The 26,078-nt window shown below is 45.5% G+C and overlaps 1 protein-coding gene and 1 pseudogene across 4 annotated transcripts in view; both read right to left on the reverse strand.

Annotated features, from left to right (window-relative positions):
* Positions 1 to 5,334: 5,334 nt before the first annotated feature.
* The window catches only part of LOC147442157 (peptidyl-prolyl cis-trans isomerase CYP40-like), a 30,612-nt gene continuing 9,868 nt past the window's right edge, over positions 5,335 to 26,078 (reverse strand). For 3 of the 4 annotated variants that reach the window (XM_086528442.1, XM_086528440.1, XM_086528443.1), the window contains exons 3-9: positions 9,813 to 10,313; positions 9,638 to 9,725; positions 9,150 to 9,244; positions 8,954 to 9,058; positions 5,924 to 5,999; positions 5,793 to 5,830; positions 5,335 to 5,715 (exon numbers count right to left, since the gene is read on the reverse strand). In XM_086528442.1, the coding sequence (XP_086384568.1) occupies positions 5,662 to 5,715; positions 5,793 to 5,830; positions 5,924 to 5,999; positions 8,954 to 9,058; positions 9,150 to 9,244; positions 9,638 to 9,725; positions 9,813 to 10,313 (957 nt within the window). In that variant the 3' untranslated portion in view covers positions 5,335 to 5,661. The remainder of the gene's footprint in view (positions 5,716 to 5,792; positions 5,831 to 5,923; positions 6,000 to 8,953; positions 9,059 to 9,149; positions 9,245 to 9,637; positions 9,726 to 9,812; positions 10,314 to 26,078) is intronic. The other variant, XM_086528444.1, reaches the window with a different exon arrangement.
* Positions 6,009 to 8,945, reverse strand: LOC147442158 (secreted RxLR effector protein 161 pseudogene; annotated as a pseudogene).

A 26,078-nucleotide genomic window follows, 5' to 3' on the forward strand; every position in this document is an offset into this window, starting at 1 on the left:
CTTTGCTTTGATCGGGCTTTTGAACTCTTGGGTGTGGAAAGCCTACAGGGGAATGGCCCTTAGCGGTTTTAATGTCCGTTATGGTCAGTTTTTAGTAGGCAGTTGCGTTTGGCGCCTTTCAAAAAAGGATGTCGACCCTATAGGTGAAGCACCATTGGTGCACCCGAAAGCTTTCCAACAGAGTTACCTGGGCTTATGTCTACCCATAAGCCTTAGGCTAAAATTAGGGTGTAAACCCCTTTGAAGTCACAATCGAATACACCAAATAATAAAGTCAATGGAAGTCAAACCGAATACACCAATTAAAGCCAATGGCCTAGCCAAGTACAAGCCAATTTTAGATGGTATTTACTCATGTCTTAGCAAGGTTATGCACACTTAAACATAGTAAGCCGTGATGAATCCAATTGAGGTGGCTATGGAGCTCTAATTATAGAGCTTGATGTGCTCTTCTCACACACATAAAATTCAAAGTGGTTGAAACTTCATAGCGTGAGTAATTACTAAATAAAAATCAAAGAAAAATTTTCCAAACACACACAAACCAAGGATGAAATCAACCGATAATTAATCAAGTATTCTTATGCAATTTCTGCTTCAAGCGTGTCCAATTGGATAGAGAGAAGAATCAAATAGGGATTTTCTTGTGCAAAAGAGGATTGCAATACACACAACTAAAATCCTAATGTAATCCTAACCCTATGCTTAATCAACAAGGTGATTTGTGGCACAAGGAAATTCAACCCATGTACATAATTACACTTGAAGATCAAGCAAGATATTAGAGATTCTAATTACCAAGTAACATGTTGGATTGTAAGGCTCCGATACCAACTGATGGAGAATAGAGCTATGGGGGATTAAGCAAGACCCATTCATGATGAATATAACCATTGAGAAATTGCACAATAGAGAAATCAAGATGAAAATCTAGGTTATTGAATCTTATGTGAGAGACCAAAGGCCATGTGGAAGGGGTCCTAGAGATGTGGGTCCATCCTACAAAGGGGGAGAGGCTTTTGAAGCAAGTGAAAAATGCATGCACCCCAATTGTTCTTGTAAAGCGTGGTTAGTGATAGCATTAAATGCTAAAAGTTACCTACATATAGAAGATATTTCACAAACCATTGCATGTTTAATAGCACAACTCAAAAACAACCACATGTTTACTTTCAAAATTTTCACAATAAAATTTTTTGTATACAAGGATTAAATTGCTTGAACAGTGGTTTCGTGGTAAAAATAGAGGTCAAATTCTTCTTTGAGATTACTTGATGGCTATATTTCCCTGCAAACACTTGCAAAAAATTGCCTAGAGAGGTGCTGACAACATTGCCCAAGACGTCACCCTACTCTAATACCTAACGATGTAATTAGGATTATGCAAATGCACACACAAATCTTGGAATAGAAGAGAAGCTCAAGGACCATAACATAGAAAGTTATGTTACTTATTGTGTTAGAACAAAGATAAGCGTGCCCTAGAATGATGGACGTATATACAATGCATAGGGGGGGAAAACCTCCTCTACTGAGGGGGAAAAAGTGCCTTGCCGTTTCTAATTTTTCCACACACATGACCTAAATATCATAACGTGTTATTTTCACAAACAGTCACATCCATATGCTTGGAAAGTGGTGTGGCACGTGTTCACAAAAACGGCAGACAACCTGGCTACTCTTTCCACAAAGCGATTTTTTTGTGAGATGATGGAAGCTTTCAGAAAGCTTGGGCTTATCCCTCTTTGTGGAATGACCTTAATCCAGAGGATTTACCCTCTCATATGCATCTCTAGTGCTCATTACAATGGATGTAGGGAGATTTGTTTATTGTTTTGATGTAAACAAGCACATGTAGTAGGAGCATGACACTTTTCCTCTCAAGATTTTGTGTTGCCTCATACATTATAGGTACTATAACTATAGAGCTAGATTATGCTTACAACTTGAGTGTCTCTTACTTTGTGTAGGCTTTAGCGACCTTGATTCCAATGAAGCCCAACTATGTGAAGGAGCAAGAAGGATCCATCTATCATGCCAATTTTGTTGGTGATTATTGGATATGTAAGGGTGATCTAAATCCCATTCTACATAATCGATAATCTTTGAATATCCCCGTACAATAGTTGCCTCTAACCTAGAACTCAAGCACTTTAACTATAAGACCTCCAAGGGTGGACATATATTTTTCCATTTTCTTAGGGCAATTTTATATGTGGGGCAAAGGGAGTATCATCTAAGGGAGAGTTTTGTAAAGAAATCCCTCAAGTTTACTAAATAAGGATCCATGCAAAGCAGAAACATATGTACATGGTTGTTCCCATACATACATATTTTGCGAGACTCATTCCTCCACCTCACTTTGTACACTTGAATGTGTAAACTAATGTCCTTTTCTACGTTGGAAATATACGAATTATCATAATAATCGAATTACTTTGTGCCTAATTATTTATGATTGTCTAATGGTTGTTTATTTTCTAATCAAGGTGATTAGTGGCATCATTGTATCATAATTTCCTCTCTCATCTTTGAGTGTCATGCAAAGTCTCTTTCTAGATCTTTAATAAGTGTGTATATTGTGTGTGCGTGCGCGCCCACCTCTCTCTCTCTCTCTCTCTCTCTCTCTCTCTCCATATTGTGACTAAGGTTTGCAACCCAAGTTTGAAAATTATGGGATGAATGGGGACATAACTCTTGCTTGTGATGAAGTGGTAACAAGTGCTCGAAAAAAGACATCAAGAACTTGAAACACATACACATGGAAAAAAGAAATTAAGGTAAATTAATTATATTTACATAAAATTTATCAAAAATTTCTAGGTTTTCTTACTTCAAAATTAAATTTTAGAGGTAAACTTCAAAGTTTGTAGACACTAACTAACCCTCTGTTTTTTCAAACACTCGTGGGACAATTCCTTTTTGGGGCACTTGAAGAAGTAATGTCAAGGCAATTGTCAAAAGTTCTGGAAAAACCTGACTTTATAGCCATTCTCTCTCTCTCTCTCTCTCTCTCTCTCTCTCTCTCTCTCTCTCTCTCTCTCTCTCTCTCTCACACACACACACACACACACACACAGACGCACGCACGCGCGTGCGCGCGCGACGCTATGTTGGTGGCCTTGCAGGTGATTTGAGGAGGCTCCAAGCCCATCTTGGCGGGCTCTTCCTTCTTTGATCATGCTCCAATTATTCTTGTTTACAGAAGAGGGTCTAAGGGTGAGTTAGATGCTTTGGATTCTGGAGATATATCTATATATATATATATATATATATATATATATATAGAGAGAGAGAGAGAGAGAGAGAGAGAGAGAGAGAGAGAGAGAGAGAGAATATTGATGTCCCTCAAGGCCATTGTGGCCTATGAGACCAAAACAAAACATACAATGATAAATTTAACTCTTCTTAGAAAAATAAACAAATAAACCTAAAGCTAAAGCCATCAAGCCTAATGACCCATCAATTCAGAAGCCTTAGCACTTTTTTTTTTATAGAGAAGTAACAATTATGCAGACATCGATTCACTCTTCAATGTTGCCCAAGGGAGGCAATGATAAAGAAGGCACTACCAAATACATCCATGTTCCAAAATCCCGACTTGATATGGATCCACCCTCCTCAAAAGATGCGTCTCTGTGTTTGAAATGCTATGGCATCCTGACTCCTCTTATGGCACTCAAGATTAGTCATGATCTTGAGGAAATGGGGGTGTATTGGTCTCCTCCTTGGTATAGAGAGAGAGAGAGAGAGAGAGAGAGAGAAAGAGCAGGGGCAATAAGTTATAAAGACGCTACTGGGTATCGACCTTGGGATTTTAGTAATCTGTCAAGAGAGCATTCGCCAATATATGTAAGCATGGCTAACTACACTTTTGGCGATTTAGAAAAAATTGTCAATCCGTGGATACAGCATGGAAACCTAAACTTCGCCACTGTTCTTAAATGAATGTTGCATCCAGCACAAATAAATGACTGTCTCAAGTAGCAATGGTTCATGAGCCTTTTGTGCTACATGGTGTCAGTTAACTTCTAAAGCAAGCCATCATAAATTTTCTTGTGGCCTCTTACAACTAGGGGACTGCCAAACCGTGTCAAAAATCCCTTCCCATGGCCAAACATGGTGATCAGGCACTTCACAAATGCTCGAGAATCAAGCTTTTAAAAGCAAAAGGGCCGCCAAAGTATCAAAGAGTAAACGCTATTATGTTAATTTTTGTAAAATATTTTCCTTTCCCTTATATAAGACCCACTGCTATCCATGCCACAAGGACAAAACACCCCTATGGAAGCACAAATTCATCAATACTTTCAAAACTGTCGAAAAACGCATCTTTCATCACCACCAGTAAAATCCCCGTCCATAGACAACGAGCATATATATCACCTTTGATATTTGCAAGAGAGTTCAGTAAGCCCAACTTGTCTCAACTCTCGTCTATAAGAATCACCCCTTAGTGGTGATACATTGCTTCATGCATGATGACAAAGAATCCCTGATGACAAGGAAAAAGCTTCAGGAGGCACTGTATCTCAAGCCTATAGAGGCCACTTCGTGATTAAATAAAGTATGTTTGTTTTCTCTTCCGGCTAAGCTACTTGTGTGCTCTCTCTCTCTCTCTCTCTCTCTCTCTCTCTCTCTCTCTCTCTCGGGATAGTTTCCTATGACGTTAAAATCCTCTTCTTCTTCTCCTCTCCGACTCTCACCAGCAGCCATCCATCCACCATAGCCTCCTTGCTCATCAACAGCCCGACTTTGACATGTCCATGTGAACTTCCTCTAAGCTAAAATACATACGCTATCATGCATGATGTAGTAGAGAAATGTCACCCATGGTGAGGAGCAGTTGGGAGCAGTTGTAAGAGCCTATAGATGCTATCTATGATAATTGAAAATGGGTATTGTTTCTATTTGCATAATCTTGTTTGCACAACTTTCTCCCATCTCTGTATCCTCTTCTCTCTTTATCTCATTCTTTTCACTAACAATGGCACCTCTGCGCTATCACCCTCCATAGCTAGGTTCTCGAAATAACATTGTCCACAGAACATATTACCAAAGTAAGCAAATAATAAAACAGAACATATCACTACTGTACCTCAAAATTCAGTGACAAAGGAATGCATAAATCCTGTGCCCATGAAGACATTATTTCATAAGCATCAACTTTGCAAGGTTCTAAGGGTGTCAACACACCGTGGCGCCCGCCATCTCACTTAGGTAAATGGGCACTGGGGGCTTTGCACATTAGGTGCTCGCTGAATTTTAGAAATAACAAAACAGGGCCCTCTTGCAACGACATGATGGTAGCCTATCCGATAGGTGGTATGCTCATTGTGAACAGCCAATCATGCACAAAGCTAAATTTTGCACATATTCTAAATTGAACATTGGATCCAACACAATTGGATGAATGTATGAAGTTGCAATGGTTTGTGAAAATTTGTGAGCACTTCACTTTTACGGCAGGCCGTCATGTAATGCGTTTGGCTTTAGACTTTACAACTCGCAGACTACCAATTCCTAACAAAAACTCCATTCCTATGGCCAAATATGGCCGTCCAGCACCTCCCAAATGCTCAAGAATCACGCTTCAAGCATAAAGGTCGCCAAAGCATCAGAGAGTAAATGCTACCAGATTCGCATTTAAAATTACTTGCATCACTGGAATATTTTTGCAAATGCCTTCCTTTCCTTTTCGCGTCTTTCAGATATCTGAAGCTTAAAAAGAGTGAGACAAAAAACACCTTGGAGTCCAATGATGCCAAGTCAAGACCAGAGGGACACATTACCTTCTTCTTTGCAATTGCAAACTCTCGCTTTATCCCTCCTGCAGTTGAGACATACCCAGATGCAGGTCTTTCTAAGCTGCATTCATTGCTGATTCTACCAGAAAGATGTCTAAATTGATAAAATTCCTTACCATCATTTGGCTCCAGTTCTAAAGCCTTGGCAAAACTTGTGCATGCAGCCTCCACGTCACTTAAAGCCATGTATGCCTTCAAAAATTGAGAAGAAAGTGAGTGGATGAACAGGCAACAAGATCCCTACTGACAGAAAAACTTAGTGCACCAAATTGAAAATAAAAGTTTTTATTAACGTCTGCAAAACTGGCTTTAATTAACTGGTGGGTATGGCGCCATTTAGGAAGGAAATTAAACTTACGGACTTGATAGGTAGAGTACAGTAGACAATATATGTGGGCTGGGCAGGAAGGGGGGAGCCCCTGAGGAACTGCTGCTTAACAGAAGTCACTCTTATGGGCAAGCTTATTCCAGTGCTTCAGGGAATTGCCCTTGATGACCCATATGCTATGCACATTTAGGGTGTGATTATGACCATGTATCCCTTTGAGTAGACGAAGGCACTGTGGGACTTCCTTCAGCCTTCCAACAATGCCAGAGCATTGAAGGTAACTTATCGCTTACTCCAGTGAACTGCCCTTGAAACCCGCGGGGTTCCTGAACAGAAGTGCCATACTCATCTCAAACTTTGTTGGCATCAGTTATACGAATAGATAGTATCCCCCTCACTAGCACTGGATGACTCCAGACTAACCGTGTGTGCGCACGCAGGGAGCTCCCATGGGTCATGCATAAGGGAGACAGATCTAGTAAGTGCCAACCCCCAGGTCATACATAGATGAGAGGGGCTCGTTAGAATCGATGAGCAAATGTCAAGAACCTATTGTCAAAAAAACCGAAAAAACAAATCGCACTTGACACTTGCAAATAACCCTTTCAAATATAAAAATTGACATAAAGGGCACAAAAGTGTTACTTAAATATTGACTGCTACAAGCAGATTCCAAATTCTCTAACAGATTCTCATCTCTCCCCAGCTCGCTCTCTCTACAAGCTCTCTCTCCCTCTGTCCCTCCACACTCTCTCCGTCTCTACAGTGTGCTCCCCCCCTCTGTCCCTCCACACTCTCTCCCTCTCTACAGTGTGCTCCCCCCCCCCTTTCCCTGGGGGGAGAGAGAGAGAGAGAGAGAGAGAGAGAGAGAGAGAGAGAGAGAGAAGCACATGGCTGATTCTCTATTACTGTGACCCCCTGTATGCCTACCTACAGGGAAGTAAAATCTGATACAGACACCCAAAGGCAAAGTATAAGGCTGCCCGAAGGCATAGAACCTGTAGAGAGCTAAGGCCCATCAGAAACTGAAAAAAACTAAAACATAACGCCCGTGGGGTGGAGCAACTACGTGAAAAAAATAGGTGAAAACCTCTCCTAGTGAGTATAAAAGTGCCCTACGAACTAGGTGGAGAGCCGAGAGGAGGAGGTGTCCACATAGGCCTTTGGAAGATTGGCACCTCGTGAAAGAGGAGGTTCACGAACCCATGTTGGGTGAGTTTGGCAGCGGGATGTGTGCACATTGGTCGAGTGCAAAGAGACAAAGAGAGGAGCGTGGAGTTCTTGCACTAGCTGCAATAGAAGCTACGATTTCTTTGAAGTCCTAAAAACCTCAAGTGATGAGGTTTTGGGACCCTTTTTATTATAATGGGCCATTTGGCCACTTGGACAATGTAAAACCTAAGGCCAATTAATGAAGTATAATGCCTTTACAGGCCCAATGGTGGGCTAAAAATATACAAAAAATATATCTGTGAAGCTCTCGATCAGAGCTACACGGTGGAAACGTCCCGAGGTGACGTCTATGCATTTATCCCAACAACCTCCCAAGGCCTAAAGGGTCACCTTTAAGCTATGTAACTCCCACCATCTACAGGCAATGCTCATGTTGTGCCTTAGACAGACTTTCAATAAGAGTATCTGCAAGGTTCTCATGTGTACTGATTTTGATCAATGAGACCAAACCATCATCAAGCATTTGTCTGACAAAATGGTACCATACATCAATATGTTTGGTACACGCATGGAACATGGCATTTTTAGTCAAATAGACTACACATTGGCTATCACAACCAAGGACAGGCGTGTCATCAAGCAATCCAAGCTCACTGACTGGGGGGCTAACGATATGGCTTCTTTGGAAGCCTCAATGACTAAAATGTATTCAGCTTCAATAGTAGAAAGTGCAACTATCCTTTGAAGTCTAGAGCACCATGAAATAGCACCACCTACTAGGGTGTAAATGTACCAACTAGTTGACTTGCGAGTATCAACATCACCTACCATGTCAAAATCACAATATCCTTGCAGTTTTAATGGGCCTTTTCCATAACATATGCATTTGCTTTTGGTCCCTTTCAAGTACCTCATTATGGACTTTATAGCATCCCAATGTGCTTTGGCACGATTAGACATAATCCTACTCACTACTCCCATTGAATAAGCAATGTTAGGTCTAGTGGCAACCATAGCATACATGAGAGAGCCGCAAGCTGAAGCATAAGGTACTCCCCTCATAGCATTGGTTGCATCATCAATTTTTGGGCAATCACTTGCACTCAACTTTACATGTGACTGTAATGGCATGCTTAAAGGCTTAGCATCAACCATATTCAACATGTCAAGTACTTTTTCAATGTACTTTTCTTGAGACAAAAACAACACTTTCCGTTGCCTATCTCTCCTTATGTGCATGCCCAAACAATGTTCAGCTTAACTCAAATCATTCATGGTAAAAGCTGAATTCAGCTGGTTTTTGAGTGTCAAGAGTGCTCTTGTTCTTCCCGACAAGCAGCTGTCATCCACATACAATACAAGAATCACTAGGCTGTTGTCCGTATCTCTTTTGATGTATAGACAGTGATCTTCATGCCTACGTTTGTACCCATGCCTAAGCATGAAAATGTCAAATCTTTTGCACCATTGTTTAAAAGCTTGTTTCAACCCATACAAACTTCATTTGAGCATACCCTTCACCTAAATGGGAATGTTATTCCATTATATTGAAGCATTGTACAAGCGAAAGACAGTTCTTTTTATTATACACAACATAGTGGCATACAAGCTATTACATCTCTCCATATTCCTGTAAAATACTAACCTGGCCCTGACGAAACAATGCCTTCACATTGCCTTCACCATTTTGCAAAGCAAACTCAGTGTCTAAGAGTGCACCTTTGGCATCACCAAGCTTTAGCTTGCACGCCTGAAAAGAGACAATCCCCAACAGATGTACATAATTTCTTCTCCCAAAGACGTATTGCCAAGATAAGCCATGCTCTGAGAAAAGCTCTTACTGAACTATTTGTCAAAATTTGTGTCTTCATTTTGTCTAAATTGTTGCTCTGTTCTCTTGCAATCTCTTCAGCAGCACAAGAACCTTCAGACAACCCTAGAATAAACATCAAAATTTATAGCATGCAAAGACTCATGGCAAGCAAGTACGCGAAAGTGGTAACGGACTTTAGATTTTTGGCATTGGGCAGAGAATGGTTGTATGCATCCATATAGTATCACAGACATGCAGTTGATCTTAGGAATCATCAATGTGTGTTAAGTTAAACAGAATAGACACAGCACATGAAATGAAAACTAGCCTTTATGACCCCAGACAAGACCATACACAATAGGTTGTTGAGTAGATCAAAGAACTAGAGTTTAATGATGAGTTACAGAGGGCAAGTGCACTACTGATAAACTCAAGGCGTGCTGACAAGTGTCAAGCCACAAAGTAACACAACATACACAGAAAATGCCTGCATCTTGATGAGAAATATGTCAAAACCTTCATCTATGTTTTCCTTTTCCCGGCAGATATCGAAGTATCTTAGCGATTTTCGGTATTTCCGCAGAGCCATCTTATAATCACCTTTCTGCAGAATGGCAGGATTAGAATTGATAACAATCTTGCATGCTCCCATACAAAAAGAAGATGAGCAAAAAAGAGAGGGAAAAGGAACCTTAAAGCAATCATTCCCAAAACTCTTGATGGCCTCAACTGCCGCAATCCACCATGCACAATCTGCTGGTTTATCGTCAAGATCCTCTGGCCAATCTGGGTACATATCACCATCACTAAATAGACCAGCAACACCATCGTCTTCTCCCTCTTGCAGTTCACCACAATTTGCAATCAAAACTTCCTCTATTGGGCAGTCTTGATCACCAGTAGGGGTATGCTCTATGTTGCGGACAACCCCCATTCCTTTCAAAACTCTTCCAAAAACCACATGTTTCCCATCTAAATGGGAAGTGCGCGTAGTTGTTATGAAGAATTGAGAACCATTTGTGTTTGGTCCTGCATTTGCCATGGATAGCATCCCTTTACGCTCATGCTTAAAATTCAAATTTTCGTCTTCAAACTTTAGCCCATAAATAGATTCTCCTCCTGTGCCATTCCGAGCAGAAAAATCGCCTCCTTGGATCATAAAACCTTTGATGATCCGGTGAAAAGGAACTCCCTAAAATGTAATGGCACAATTTCATTAAAATAGATATACACAAATATATACCTAGATGAATCCTGGATAAGCCCAGATTCACCTTTAAAAGGAACATGCAAAGTATAGATTCATGGTAGTCATCCAGAGGACAACATAACCATCAGCTCCATCATGGGTTCAATTGAATAAATTCTACAATATCATGACAAATAGTCAGGCCCGATAGGTGGTGTAGACTAAGTACCAATATATGCTCCCACACACAAACCACACAAACACATACATGAGCATACTTCAAACAAAAATCTACGTAGTGAGTTTCCGTCGTAACGCTAGAGATGCAGGGCAGACTCAGCCAAATGAATTAGCTAATATTCATACCTGTGCTTTGTCAATTGCAACCAAGTAATCTCCAACCCAAACACACACAGCATAGGAATTACGTAATTAAACATGCATATAAAGCAACTTTCAAGTGCAGGCACACGATCACGAAGTCAAAGCGAAAAAACACAAGATTGGGATGGTCACAAATATCAGCAATTTCAGTCAAATGCATTGATATTAACCCTAACATTCAACACGGCAATGACTACAATAACAATCAAAATAGTCTGAAACAAGCCCAAGAACCTATCAGTAAAAGAAAAACCATGGCATGTGTTAGTGTTTTGCATCTCCTCTAAGGGTAGCCCAAGAAGTTGGTGAGACTTTCTGTCGCTATGCCCCGGCCCGTAAAAGATTGCAGCAGTTAGTGCCCATAAGCATCCATATTACACACATGAAGTGACCAAGCCATACAAGCAAATAGAACAATATGGGCATCGAGCTCATATCTTGACCGTAGAGCTAACACAAGCTCAAACTTGAACCTGGGAGCAAGAAGAAGCCTCCACCACAAGAGCTAGGGTCACATACCATCCTAAGCTGCCGAGATCACACGGTACACTTGTAGATGAGCAACGAATCCCTTTGATGGGACTTAGTATTCGTCCCTCAATTGAGTGCTGGTTCATAAATAGCAGCCAATGATTTAAGCACCCAAGGCATAACTTTTTTCTGGTTATTGATTATAGACCGGTAGAAGATTATTGATATTGTCCACTGGATGTATGGAAGAACATGGACAGCAATGAAAACCATCCAGTAGATTTGTATGTGAATTAAGAAGGGAGTTTTGGATCATGCACGTTCTAGCCAATTGCGAACAGCCTCAGCTTTCGCAGGATGCATGCTAACACCCTTGGACGAAACAATATGTCCCAAGAAGTGTGTCTCTGGCAAAAAAAACTCACTTGTCTTTCAATTAACCACCGATCTATGTTCCCATCGTGCTCTGAACACTTGTTTCAAATGCTCTCAATATCCTTTGGACTTGGAAAAAACAATAGTGTCATCAAAGAATGTGCTATCATTACACACGTCCAAGTTTTTGAATGCAGTCTTTATGCTAAAGTAAGGCAACCATGGAAAGCTTTTAGAAAGCTCGGAGGTCTACCTATTGTAGTTATGTTAACTATGGATCAACTCATAACTTCATCTCTGAGGAAGCAAACAGATCTATTGGCCTCACTAATGAAGACAAAGGTATGCTAACAATTGCAAACACTCTCTTTGGACAGGAAGCACAAGTTGCACATGTGAAGGTTCCATTAAGAATTCACATTGGGGGATATTTGGATCATGTGGATTTTCTTATAGGTTCTACTCAAGGCTGCGATGTAATGCTCAGCATGCCTTGGATACACAAAGTCCAGGCAATTCCTATTTATGACAAAGATACAGACAAACTTAAACTCACACATAAAGGCAAGGATCTTTTGATTGATGTGGGGTTCGAGGTAACTCCATTCCTCTTGTTGGTCGTGTACAAATTAAGAAACCAATGAAAATCTCTATTTGCAGTTATTTGGTGTTTGCAAAAGAGATTAAAAATGATCAAAATGTTCAACATATGAATTTTGTGAAACATTTTAGTGATTGTTTTAGTGAATCTATTCCAGATGAGCTTCCTCTTGAAAGGCTAGAAGATCATAAAATAGATCTTATTCCAAGTGTCTCAACTCCCAACCAAGCTGCCTATCGTGTGAGTGTTTCATAACGCGAAGAAATCATGAAGCAAGTAAATGAATTGTTGGAGAAAGGCATGGTGCAACCTAGCCATTCTCCTTATTGCTCACCGGTCTTGTTTGTGCAAAAGGAGGACAGCTCTTTCCGCATGTGTGTGGATTATTGAGCCTTGAATAAAGTCACCATCAAAAACCGGTCCCCAATTCCAAGAATCGATAATATCTCTTGGATACACTTAGTGGAGCTTCAATTTTCAGCCAAATCGATTTAAAGAGTGGATACCATCAAGTGCGGATTGCATCAGATGACAGCATTTCACACTACTTTTAGTTTGGATAAATTCTTGGTTATGCCATTTGGTCTAACCAATGCACTAGCTACTTTCAACCGATTGATGGATTGCATTTTTCGTCCTCGTAGAAAGTTTTGTGGAGCTTTCTTTGATGACATCATCATCTTTTCATCCAATGAAGCAGAGCATGAGAAACATTTGGCAATTTTGTTTCAAGAATTGCGGACTCGCAAGCTTTATGTCAACCCAAAGAATAGTGAATTCTTTTTGCAAGAAATAAAGTATCTTGGCCACATCATTCGAGCAAGTGTAAGGATGATGGATCCTACCAAAGTAAAAGCCGTTGTAGAATGGCCAACTCCGAAGGATGTTCATGAAGTCAAAAGCTTTCTTGGACTTTGCTCTTATTACACACAATACATTCGCTACTTTGCACAAATTTTTTTTTTTTCCGAGAAAAGGATCCTTCTATTAGTTAATAAAACTGCCCATAGGGCTACAACCACCTCTTCAAGAGAGGGCTACAACAACCATGATGGGGAGACTCCCCCAATGAATAACCAGCATATGTACAATGGGGCTAAATCAAGAAATGGGGGGAGGGAAAAGCCACACAGGTGGTCGGTAGTGCCATCGGAGTACACCCTGGACCATGGTGTAGAAAGGCCCAGGATGCCATAGTCGAAGGAAAGCCTCTCTGCGCTTCCGCATGGGGTCGGAGCTGCCCTGTAGTCTCTCGAGCTTTCCTCTGAGAGTGTGGATCAGCTCTAGCCAAAGATCGCGAACAGTCTCTACTGGTGGCACAGGGCGAGCCTCAAAGATGCGGAAGCAACGGGCCCGCCAGATGAACCAGAGTGTCAGGCCACTGATGAGCTCCCAACACTCATCTCTCTCACTGCACCACTCCTGTGGAGTAAGCTCTGTGGTGTAGGTCGCCCCTCCTGTATCACTATCATCCTGCTGGTGGAAGATAGCTCAAACTGAAGTGTCGGGCCCGTGAGGGTGGACCAAGCCGCTGCTCCCCAAGTGTACTGTCGAGCCGTGGAAAGAGCAGGCATCAATCGAAGAACTCGAAGCCACACCTGCTGTGCCAAAGGACAGTCCCAAAGACTGTGACGCTGACTCTCCACAAGATGGTCACAAGCTGCACATGCGGCCGAGAGACCACTATGCACTAGCCAGCTCCCAACTGTTGTAGCTCTGTGTGTGACCAGCCACTGAAACAAGGTGACTCGCCTCGGCTGTCTGGAGTCCCACAATCTCTCCCAGAAGGCTGCCAAGAACTCAGCTGTGAGACCCTCCTCCTGCCAATGAGGTGCTGCAGCAGGGCGGGCCTCTCTCTGTGCTGCTAGTATGTGACGTCCCAGTCGAACAGTGTACTGAAAGAACGGGACACCTGGGTGGTCTGCGGAAGAGAAAGGGTCCCTCCAAAGCCACTCTCCAGGATCCCACTGTACTCGTGCCAATGGACAGCACTCCCAAGCCCACAGTCTCAGTGTCCAGTCTCAAGAGCTGCTGGGTTAGGATCGATGACACAAGTCCTCCCACAGATGCCCACCACTCGGATCCTCTGAAAACAGCACTGCCACCTGCGGGGCCTCTACTGCAACTCGCTGTAAGCATCCCTCACCCTGTAGCTCGAAGAAAAGGGATGGAACAGTCTCTGAGCACGCCCGGACTGAGATGAGAACCTCTAGTCGTGTGAAGCCTCCCATCCACTTGGGTGCTATTGGCTCGAGAGGTGTGAGCCACTCAGCTGGAACTGCTCCAGGCCTCGCCGCAAGTGCTCCCAAGATCGAAGCAAACTCACAGTGAAGCGGTCCTCTAATCTCCTGCTCAAACCAACTCTACGCATCTCTGTGAAGATCCATCTGGTCGAAGGTCGCCGGGGGTCTCCAGTCTGAGGCACCCTAGCACGAAGCCACTGTAGCAAGAACTCCTTCCAAGGCTCCTCACCTTGAAGAAGTCCTCTGACTATGAACTTCCCAAGAAGGGCTCTGCTCTGCTATGCTGGGTCAATGATCCCAAGTTCTCCTTGTGAACAAGGAAGAGTCATGACCTGCCAAGCCACTTTGGCTCGGGCTATCGGAGTGTCACGTCCTGACCAAAGGAAGTTCCTGATCAGCCTCTCTACCTGGCTGATACAAGAACTTGAGAAGATCCAGCAAGAAGTGATGTACCACATAGTCGCCAACAACACCTACTTGGCCACTACTACTCTGCCAGCCAAAGAAAGTCGTACCTAGCTCCAGTGTAACAACTTCCTCCCAATAGAAAGGAGGAGGGGAGCAATCTGCTGCTCGGGAGACAAGTCCAAACCAACCTGACAGCCCAAGTACCGAACTGCAGTCCCTGGGGGAATCCACCTAAAACCCTCTCCTGGCATCCAATCGAGCACAGAAGCACTACCAACCGAGAAAGCCACTGTCTTTCTCCAGTTGATCAGTGCGCCAAATGCACAACAGAAGGTCTCCAGAGCCTGCTCACACCTGTGAAGGTTGGCCTCCTCGCCATCTAAGTACAAGGCTGAGTCGTCGGCAAGCTCAGCGTCCAGAAGCTCATCTCCCCGAATAGGGAGTGCTAAGCCCCGTAGACCAACCTGCTACGACACCAAAAACCTGCTCATCGCCTCCGCATAGAACAGAAAGAGGAAGGGGGCAAGAGGACAGCCCTATCTGACCGAACGTGTGAGCATGAAGCGATCACCTCTACCTCCTGCCAAAAGTACCTGACTGTGAGCCTGTCTGTCCAAACATCTGAGAAGCCCCATCCTGCGTAGAGTGCCCTCTAGAAAGTCCCAATCAACTCTGTCGTATGCCTTCTCAAAATCAAGAAGAAGAATCACCAGGTCCTCACCACGGAGCCGCGCTAGGACAGAAGCCTCCCAAAGAGTAAAGATGTTGTCAAGGATACTGCGTTCCTTGACAAAACCTGTCTGAGTCCCATGTATAAGGCTCTCTAGAAGTGGCTGGATCCTCAAACTCAGATCCTTGGCAAGAATTTTGTAGGTTGAGTTGAGGATGGTGATGGGGCGCCACTGTCGAATCTCATCCAAGGAGCCACCCTCCTTGGAAATGAGGTAGATCAAGCCCTCACTCATGCTGTCAGGCATCACTCCTGTGTGCAATATGTACACAAAAGCACTACAGAGATCTGGGCCAAGCAAGTCCCAGTACTCCAAGAAAAAACTGGGAGTCAACCCATCCTCACCTGGACAGCTACCACAGGGGAGAGCACTAAGAGCCGTGTGCAGCTCCTCAAGCTGAAGTGGTAGCTCAAGCCTCTGACGCATCTCCTCAGTCACAAGGCAAGGCATCTGTGCCCACACCTGCTCCTTGCATGCATCCTGACGCTCTGATTGAGGCTCTGCAGACAGTAACTCATGGAAAAAGTAAGTAGCAATTGCACGCATATCCTCGGGCTCAAAAGCAACTAACCCGTCGGGCCTCCTCAACTGACTGACCTGGGCATGCAAATGCCAAGGTCCCAATACCTCGAAGAAAGCTTCAGTCACTCTGTCGCCCACTTGTGTCCACTGAGATGCCTATCGATGGAAAGCAAACTCATGTCGCCGCTCCTCTGTGCTAACAAGCTCCTGGAGAGCCTGCTGTAGCTGCTCGTCCAACCAAGGACTGTCTTGATGCTGCTCCTGCATCCTCTGCAACAAAGCAATGCCCCATCTGAGACGCTGCTCCTCCTTTCTCGCTGCAGCCCGGCGAGCCAGAGACTCCTGGAGAAAGAAACGACTAATCTGAGCAAGTCCTGAGGCCACTCTGTCAGCAAGAGAATCTTGCCTGTCCAAGCTCTCTGTCCAAAGAGCTTCTACTCGTTCTCTGAGTGCACAGTCCAGCAAGACCCTCTCTGGGATGAGAAGCATCGTGCTCTCTCTCCTCTGCCTGTCTGCCACTGTGAGGATCATTGGTGCATGGTCCGAGAAGGAAGTCCGTGCCAGAATGCCAACTTTCCCTCCCAAGTCACCGAAATGGTCACTAGTGTAGAAGCGATCTATCCGCGATAGATTCACTCCTCCCACTCTGCGGTCCGATGAGAGAAGGCAAGGCTGTCTGGGGGCCTCACAAAACTAGAAGGTTGCCATACATCCGAGACCCTCAGAGTCGTACAAAACCTCTCTCAAGCTACCAACTCAACTCCATGCACAGTAGCATGGCTACCACCAATCCTATCAGAAGGGTCCTCCAACATGTTGAAGTCCCCTTCTATGCACCAATGTTCTGTCTACGGTAGAGACTCAATTATATGTGACCAAAACTCTGCTCGAGCACTCGCCACATTGGACCCATAGATGTTAAGGGAGCCCACAAGGAAACCCTGAACCTGCATAGTAATCCACTGAGCCCTACCTGGCACAATAATCCCTCTGCCCACAATGGCCTGCTGCAAAGAATCCGCAATAGTCATACATACACCACCCTGGATGCCTCCAAGTCCAAAAGCAGCTGACCAAAAAGTATCATATCGTCCATGCAAGAGCTGACCACAACCTCATGCGGCTCTCACACAGATGGTTCTCCTGAAGCATAAGGAGATCAATCTCTCCTCCCACAAGGCAGTGCTGAAGCTCCTGACGCAATCGGCCCCGCTGACGCTGAAACTGGGGCCCACCAAATCCGTGCATATTCCATAAGATGATCCTCATGGGGAGCGAGAGAGAACAAATGTTGCCGCAGCAGCTAAACGTGCTATCTTCGAGGCTGGCTTGGATGGGGAGTAATCCGCATCCAAGCGTCCTCTACATAGGCGTGACTGTAACGAGTGTCTGGCCCAAGCCCAAGTAGATCGAGCCGTCCGTAAAGCAACCTCCTCTATCCAGGAGTCCTCATGAATGTGTACATAGCATGGCAAGCACTGCGTATCGGCAAAGAAGTAGACCACGATGTGTCTACATCCTGCTGTATCTGGAGGTGTCACCGCAAACTTGGCCAATGGCCACAAAGTCTGAAGTATGTTTGTAACTCCTAGTTCTCCCATGTGGTGAGAGAACTCTAGGACCTGTGTATGTAACCACCCCAACACTGAGTCGAGAGTCCACTCAATCTGGTCCCTGCCGCAAAGGGGAAACGAGAAGCCAACCGCTGAGTCCCAGGCCTCTATCCCCCTAGCTGCAAGGAACAGAACATGGACCCTAAAGCAGGCTGCCTCATGGTCTGCTGATGGGTCGCCAAGAAAACGAGTGAAGTCGTAGTCGAAGAAGTCCCATCGACGCCGCAAGTCGATGCTCGTCAGACCACGAGGGATAGCTGCAAAAGGAGACGTCTGTACCTGTAGAGGGAGTCGCAAGAAAGGCTGTCTCTCTCTCACCAAGCGACTCGTGGCAAAGGCGCTACCAAGAGATCTCCTAGCAGCCGAAGATGACCCTGCCCCCTGGGTCGGCTGTAAAACTGGAGCGGGAGGGGGGGGAGGGAGTAGGAGCAGGGGTAAGAGGTGGAGAGGAGGGGCAGGAGGGAGCGGCAGAGGAAGAGGGGCGGAGGGAGGAGGCGGCGGGAGCAGGAGGCGGGGGGGAGGATGATGAGGAGGGGAGGAACTCTGGGGGGGGAGGGGCTGTCGAGGGTGAAGCTGAGGTGGGGGCTGGAGAAGGGACCTCATCCTGCTCAAGAGGACCAAAACGGTTTCCCGTGGAAACCCACTGCTGCTGGGCAGGCGCCTGAGGACCACTCTTGAGTGCCACGCTGTCTCTGTGGTCCCTACTGTTGTCGACCACGGACCTGCTGCCATCCCTCCTCCGCTGGAGCCCCAGGCTCGGAGGGAGGCTTTGCATGTGTGCGCTGTGTCTCGGCCTGTAGCTGCTGGCCAACACTTGCAGGCTGGGGCTGAGTCTGTAATGTAGGTCGAGGCCTCCTCCGTTGATAGGCCTTCGCAAGACGGCCCATTTGTCGACAAATGAAGCATTGGTTCGGGAGACCCGAATACTTCACGCTCTGTCTGAACCAACCCCCACTCACCCGAGGCAAAAGAATGACCTTCGGGAGCGTGAGTGTCCCTAATCAGAACGCGAACTGAGAGAATGTCGGCCGCCTTGGCAGCTACTGAGGCTGCCATGTGAGGTGTCTCCAAGACAGTCCCAATCGCTGAGCCTATCCTGGACAAAAAGTGGTAAGTACTCCCTCCGCAAACCAGGAAAGCAGACGGAGATGGGGATGTCTACCTCCTCTACCAGAACATCCGAAGCAGGGTCAAAACCATGTCTCCATTGTCGAAAGTGAGCTCAAGCTGCTCGTATGGTCAACGGACTCATGGCGATGACCTTGGACGCCATCTCAGAGGTCTCAAACTCGATCTGATAGTAGCCTCGTCCGAGTATCTATACGTCCAAGATCTTGCCCACCTCTGCAAGTAGGCGGGCTTGGAGAAGGTCACGCAGCTCTCCTCTGCTGGGTCCGGTACCGAGAATCTTGCAGATGACAGAAGTCGCCTACAAGCGCTCTACCTTTGCGGCTAGGCTCGCTTGCTCTGTCGATGAAAGAGCAAGTCGAATGGTGGGCTCAGCGAGGTCAGGCGAGGGGGCTTCGGTAGAGTCCCTCTGTGGCGAAGCTGGAGCCTCCATCTGTGTCTGCTGCTGAGTCGAAGAAGGCGGGAAGGACGCGAGGCTCCCAGCAGGCCGTGGGGACAGCCTCCTGCGAGCAAAAAAGGGGAATGCGGAGAGGGATCCAATGCAAAACAGGAGAAGAGGGGCGAGCGAGCGGCCGGGGGGAGGGGGGGTGAAGGCGGATAAGCTATGGGCGGGCGGGCAGGGGCGGGGGAGAGGAAGGGGGGGGCAGCGGGCGGCGTCAAGCGGGGGTAGGCAGCAGCGTGTAGGCAATGGCAGGGGGTAGCAGCGGCAGGGGCAACGGGTGGGGTTGCGGGCAGGAGCAACGGGGGAGGAGGGGACTGCGCACACAGGAGAAGGGCAGCGCGGGCGCAGGCTGGGGTGGACAGTGCAGGGAGCAGGAGTGGGGGATACGCGAAGGCGGGGGGAGGGCGCAAGCAACAGCGAGCTCTCTCGGCAAATGAAAAACCAAACTTTTAGAAGGTTGTTAGGTCTTGAAGAGTTGCGCTTAGCCCCCTCGCTACTTTGCACAAATTGCAACACCTTTGCATGACTTGTGCAAAAAGAGAGCTATCTTCGTGTAGAGGCAGATGGAAGAGCGAGCCTTCCTCCAAATGCATCGCCTACAGGCTTCACACACATCACATGCACTGGCCCTTGGTTGTGGGTTGGCCACCCGTACACCTTCTGGACAAGGATCTTCAGGCACATTTAGGGTTTGGCTCAGCACTTTGCCCGGCCGGACCTATTCTAGTCCTTTTCCATTTTTTCCACATTCATGGGTTATTTTGTGCATGGTCGTGAGGCTTCTGGTCTGCCCTACCTACTCCCTATTCTCCTATATATAGGAGGGGGGATGCACTCTCCCATTCATACCTTGTCTTGTACACAGTAGTTTTGCCATCTGGAGTTATTGGGGCTTGCCAACCTTTTCCATCTCTCTTGTGTGTCTATCGCCACTCTCTCTCTCTCTCTCTCTCTCTCTCTCTCTCTCTCTCTCTCTCTCTCTCTCTCTGACATGGTATCAGAGCTCTAGGCTTGGATCTACCATCGCCTACACCTGGGAGGACTCTGCGGAGGATTTCATCGCGAAGAACTACTTCATCACCATCAGCGTTTCTTGGGACCAGCGTTTTCTGCTTCAACCCTAGCTTGTTTGGTGGACGGCACCTTCTTCTGCATCCTCTGCTCTCACCCTCCCTCCCTCTACCTTGATTGCCACCTAATGCCCTTCCTCTGCTCAACATTTTTTTTCAGCCTCTGACCTTGCATCAGCGTTTTTCAGCCAGCTTGCTGTAGCGTTTTTGTTGCGGGAGGACAGCCATCTGCCTATAGCTTTTTCTTCTTGCCGATCTTGGACAACCGGAGCCCCGCTCCTTGCCCCTTGGTCTTCCCGCTTGGAAGCTGAACAGTTGTGACTAATTGCTGGCGATTTCCCGACCTCTCCATTGCAGATTTTCAGCCTGTTTTGGTGCATTTACAGCCCTCACCTACCAACCTCTGCATCCGGTGTTCATCACCTGGCGTTTTTGCTCAAACCCCTGTGTTCTCGCTATGTTTTGAGCTCCCTTTTGCTGCGATTTCAGGTTTGGACAGCACCTCGACTTTGCTTCATCAGCATCCCTTCGGTTTTCCCTTGCTTCTCCCGTCACGTACCCTCTACTTCGCGGTCTTTTGGCGTTCTACACAGAGTGGTTTTCCGATCCTATTCTCACCTTTGCTTCTGACTTTACACACAGACTTCTCTGCTGATTTTTTGTCTGTACCTATGGCGACACTCCCAGCCATGCCCATCTTTCCTCCCGACGAAAAGCTTGACAGCTCCAACTTTGTCGTCTGGAAGATGAAGATCATGGTGATGCTTATACAGTTTGACCTTTGGGACTGGCTTACCGATCCTGCCAATGCTGTGTGTCCCGGCCTTGCTCTTGCATTTGGCGCTCCTACATCGACATCATCAGCTACCACTTCTTCCATCTCTCTCTTTTGTTGACCTCCACCAATGAGCTTCCTGCTCGACTTCCATCTTTCCCTCATACCTCCTCTTCAGCGACTTGTTCTGTTGATTAGCCTCTCCATCAGCTTTCTTGTGCGACTTGATCAGCCTGACCTAGCTTCGGTCATCATCACATTGGTGCTAGACGGTTCGTCGTTTTTTGTTTGGCTGGCGCTTCTTTTTTCCACACTCCAGATTTGTCAGGCGTGTTGCAACTTCTTCCTCAGCGACTCCGCATCTATCATTGAGGGAGGTGTTAGATTCTTCATCTCCAGGTTTGGCTGGCGCTTCTTTTTTCCACACTCCAGATTTGTCAAGCGTGTTGCAACTTCTTCCTCAGCGACTCCGCATCTATCGTTGAGGGAGGTGTTAGATTCTTCATCTCCAGATGCTTCACACCCTGCCTACAGGCTTCACACACATCACGTGCACTAGCCCTTGGTTGTGGGTTGGCCACCCGTACACCTGCTGGACAGAGATCTTCGCACATTTAGTGTTTTGCTCAGCACTTTGCCCGACCGAACCTATTCTAGTTCTTTTCCATTTTTCCACATTCATGGGTTATTTTGTGCATGGTCGTGTGGCTTCTGGTCTGCCCTACCTACTCCCTATTCTCCTATATATAGGAGGGGGGATGCACTCTCCCATTCATACCTTGTCTTGTACACAGCAGTTTTGCCATCTGGAGTTATTACGGCTTGCCAGCCTTTCCATCTGTCTCTTGGTGTGTCCATCGCCATTCTCTCTCTCTCTCTCTCTCTCTCTCTCTCTCTCTCTCTCTCTCTCTCTCTCTCTGATAGTTTATGTAACGTAGCCAGGACAAGAGGATGAAGCGTGCAAATGTAAGAGAGCTTTGTATGGGTTGAAGCAGTCTCCTCGTGCTTGGTATGAGAAAGCTAACACTCATTGGGTCAAACGAGGCTTTCGTAACAATCCAACAGGAAGCACTTTGTATGTAAAGTGTGAGAGTGATTACTTCTCATCGTTGTTCTATATGTGAATGATTGGTTGATCACTGGTCCAAATGAAGCACATATTGCTGAATTTAAGGCTGATTTGAATGCTACTTTACGATGAAGGATTTGGGGCTATTGCATCATGACTTGGGTATACAGTTTAAGCAGTATGATGGTGGTATTGCCTTGTGTCAGACAAGTTACATAGAAACATTGCTATGTAAGTTTGGACTTGAGGATTGCAAACCTATTGTCACTCCCATGGAAACAGGTTTGAAATTGAGTCTTCATGATGTTGGTAATCCTGCCGATGTCACTCTTTACCAAATTGTTGTTGGATGCCTTATTTATGTATGCTATACGAGGCCGGATATTCAGTTTACAGACTCACAAGTCAGCAGATTTATGCATAGCCCAAGGTCAAAGCATTGGGCAGGCTGTCAAGCAGATCTTTCGCTACTTGAGTGGCACTTTACATCTTGGCTTGTTTTATCCCAAGGGGGGATTATTGCCGCCAGATTTACATACTTTTCGGACTTAGATTGGGCTAGTTATTTTGACACGCAAGTGTCCTTTGTAGCTCATGCATATCATGGTTGTGCAAGAAGCAACCTACAGTGGCCACTTCTAGTTGTGAGGCTGAGTATAGGCAATCTTCACAGCTACGGTTGAGTGTGTATGGCTCAAACCCCTTAAGGCTGATTTGGGTGTTGGACAGGACACTGCCAACACTATCTACACTGAAAGTCAGAGCGCATTGGCAGTTGCGAGACCCAGTTTTTTGTGCTCGCACAAAGCACATTGAGGTGCATTACCACTATGTTAAGGAGAGACGTTCAACAGGAAAGATCAGCTTGGCTTATGTGCCAACACAAGACAACCTTGCAAATCTTTTCACAAAGGCATTGTCTCGTGAGAAGTTCAAAGCTTTCTGCAAAGCATTGAGCTTACTGCCTTTTGTGGGCTGATCACGTCCTCAGGGCATGGCACTTCCCTATACTCTTATGTGTCAACTCTCGTTCACCACATGACTCCCAAGGGAGACTTGTTACCATATTCATGTGGTAGAGATGTGTGTGAACACACTTAGGACCGTCGGGGCATTTTTTCCCTCACTAGGAGGTTTTTTCCCCCGTGCATTGTATACACGCCCATCACTCTAAGGCAATCTTATCTTTCCATTGCACACTAAGTAATACACTCTCTATTGTGTGCCTTGAGCTTCCTTCGTCTTCTCCAAGTTGTGTGTGTTTCCCTGCAACCCTAATTCCAACATTATGTTCCTCCAAATCTCTCTCAAAGATCGGATTTCATTAATTTTGAAATAGTGGAAGCGGATACAAGGGATAGATTTGGCCTTTTAACTTTACATCAAGGACAGTTTCTCCACCCTTTTGATTCTTCATTGTGCATTTTCTTGCCCGATAATCGACCATGATATTGTTCTTGTAGTACCAAGGTATCCCTAAAAGCACACCACACCCCTCAAGAGACATGATATGGAAGTCCTCGTGCCCTAAATGCCCTTGACACTACAACCAAAGTTGGCCAACAATGACAAGTGTAATGGTGATGTCATACCCTAGTGTTGCTAGAACTGCATCCAATCGTGGTTGTCACGATTGTGACGTATTCTTTGTCTTCCTTCTGACTTGATTTTTTTTTACAGATACAAAGACGCACCAGATCCAAGACCCCAAATTCTCCAAAGGATGCGTCTTTTCGCCCAAGAGTCGCACCTGTTTCGCGAATAGCCATGCCTGGCTGCACTTTTACGTCGAAAAGACTCTACAGCAGAGAGACATGACTATTGGCCTAGAGTAATGTCTTTTGACCTATGTTCATGTCTCTTCAGTTTCTATATAAGAATGCCCTTGTAACATATTTCAATCAATGAATCAAATACAGAGTCTTCTAAGTCTCATCTCAAAGTCAAGTTCAAGTTTCTTAAGTCTTAATCATGAGTTTAAGTACTTAATTAAGGATTAGTACCTAGAATCCTTACAATGGTATCAAAGCAAATTTTTTCCCAGGACCCTAAGGTTGCGAGCCTCTCACCCTCGCCGCTACTCGCTAACCCTCTCCTAGAGTTGCATGGAAGCAAAAGCACGTATGCGAGCATGAGGTAACATGAATTTTTATGCTCCAATTATATACAATGTACATAAAGGACAGAGACGCAGATATGTGTGTGTGTGTGCGGTGTGCCACGTACCCCGTGATGTCACATGACACATCCAACCCTATGTGTCAACGAACAAGCTACAGCATGATCAGGGTTCAGTTCAATCAAGTCAGTCTAGAATAGGAAATAATCTGGCACTTATATGAGTCTGTTCGCAGTCCGTGCATGTCCAGACACTTTTATGTCGTCGTTCCATTCACTTTGTTTGTGTTCATTGCACTCTCTCATTAAGAACGGAAGGCTCTCCCTTCCATAAGAACAAAAGGAACCTTGAGCACAGTTCAGAGCACTCATCCTGAGCAAAGTTCAAACATTCATTCCGCTGCACCTTACATCAAAGCTTTGGCAGTGTTCTGTATCACTCAAGGAAAGAACCACAAGAAACACAAAAAAAAAATTTGCTTGTTAAGGTCGCACGAACCCAAGTTCACTTGGGCGTGTCGATTCCTAATCGTGTTTTTGAAGAGTGACAAGAAACCCAAGAAAGAAGGGCTTGTCCAACCTCCCCTTGTGCCTCTTTTCACTCATTGAGAGCGGACCGTGCACTTAGCAGCCGGCCAATCAACGTGAGGTAGGAAAAAGCAACCTTGGTGTGAGCGCAAGGCCGCCAAAGGGGTGCGCCCCACAGAATCAAGAAAAGGAGACTCTCTTAGTCTCTTCTTCTCCCAAGCATGACACACAGGATTTGCATGATGATAAGCATGACGTTTTGAATGATAATGATGACCATGATGATTTGGATGACAATGACAAGCATGATGATTTGCATGATGATCAAGATGTGATTTCTCACAAGCATGATGATTTACATGACGATGATGTGATTGTTCACAAGGATGATGGTTTAGTCGATGTTTTTTCTAGCGAAGCTAACCTCGTTGCAGATTTGATCAATCACGAAGAATCGATCTTGGCTTTCGAGTCGAGGTCGACAGCACCCCCCCCCCAGGCAGATTCGATCAAACACGACGAACCGATCTTGGTTCTCGAGCCTAGGTCTCAAGAACCCTCACAGGAAGTATTATGTGTTCGCATGATTAGTCAGAACGCATTGATTGAGTGTTTTATTCGTGATCGTTTCCTGTATCTTAGTCAGCGTCTATATGTGATCCCTTTTCCTAGGCATGACATATTGTACGTTGAGCATGTTTCACTCATGAATGATCACAAATGTATGCGGATTTTTCATGAAAAGCTGAAAAGTATGCATTCAAAGAAGTCACATTCCATGTCTCTTCCTTGGCACGACACAGTTGTAGTAGGAGCACAAGAAAGAATGAGCACCAAGCACGGGCATTTCCGTTGTGAATTGCCACAGTTGATTGATTTAGATCAGAAGAGAAAGACTCGATCTCATTGTTTGCGTGTGTGTGGTGAACCGTTTGGCACTCCGTCTATTTGTTCATCTACATTGCATGCACAGTCTTTTAGGAAAACGAGATTTTTTCCAGTCACCTTACATGGAATAGGTATGTTCATGTTTTTGTGTTGAAAGTGATTTCAGGAATTTTTAGCCTCGGAGATTCTTGAAGAAGGTGGACCTACGTCCATAGAAGAAGTGGAAGCAGACTCAGAAGACTTTGTGTCGCTTTCGGCACGGCCCAAAGAATCAAGCATTGTAGACCTTTATGAAGTTCAAGTACCGCACAACCCACACATCAGAGTGCACCGGCGACGAGTCCCTTCCAGGATTCCGGATTATTGGCGATCTTCCTCGACGCCACACAGTTCGGTACCAGT

This window comes from Adiantum capillus-veneris, chromosome 14 (genome assembly GCF_014529385.1).
Source record: "Adiantum capillus-veneris isolate H3 chromosome 14, ASM1452938v2, whole genome shotgun sequence".
In the NCBI taxonomy this organism is placed as follows: Eukaryota; Viridiplantae; Streptophyta; class Polypodiopsida; order Polypodiales; family Pteridaceae; genus Adiantum; species Adiantum capillus-veneris.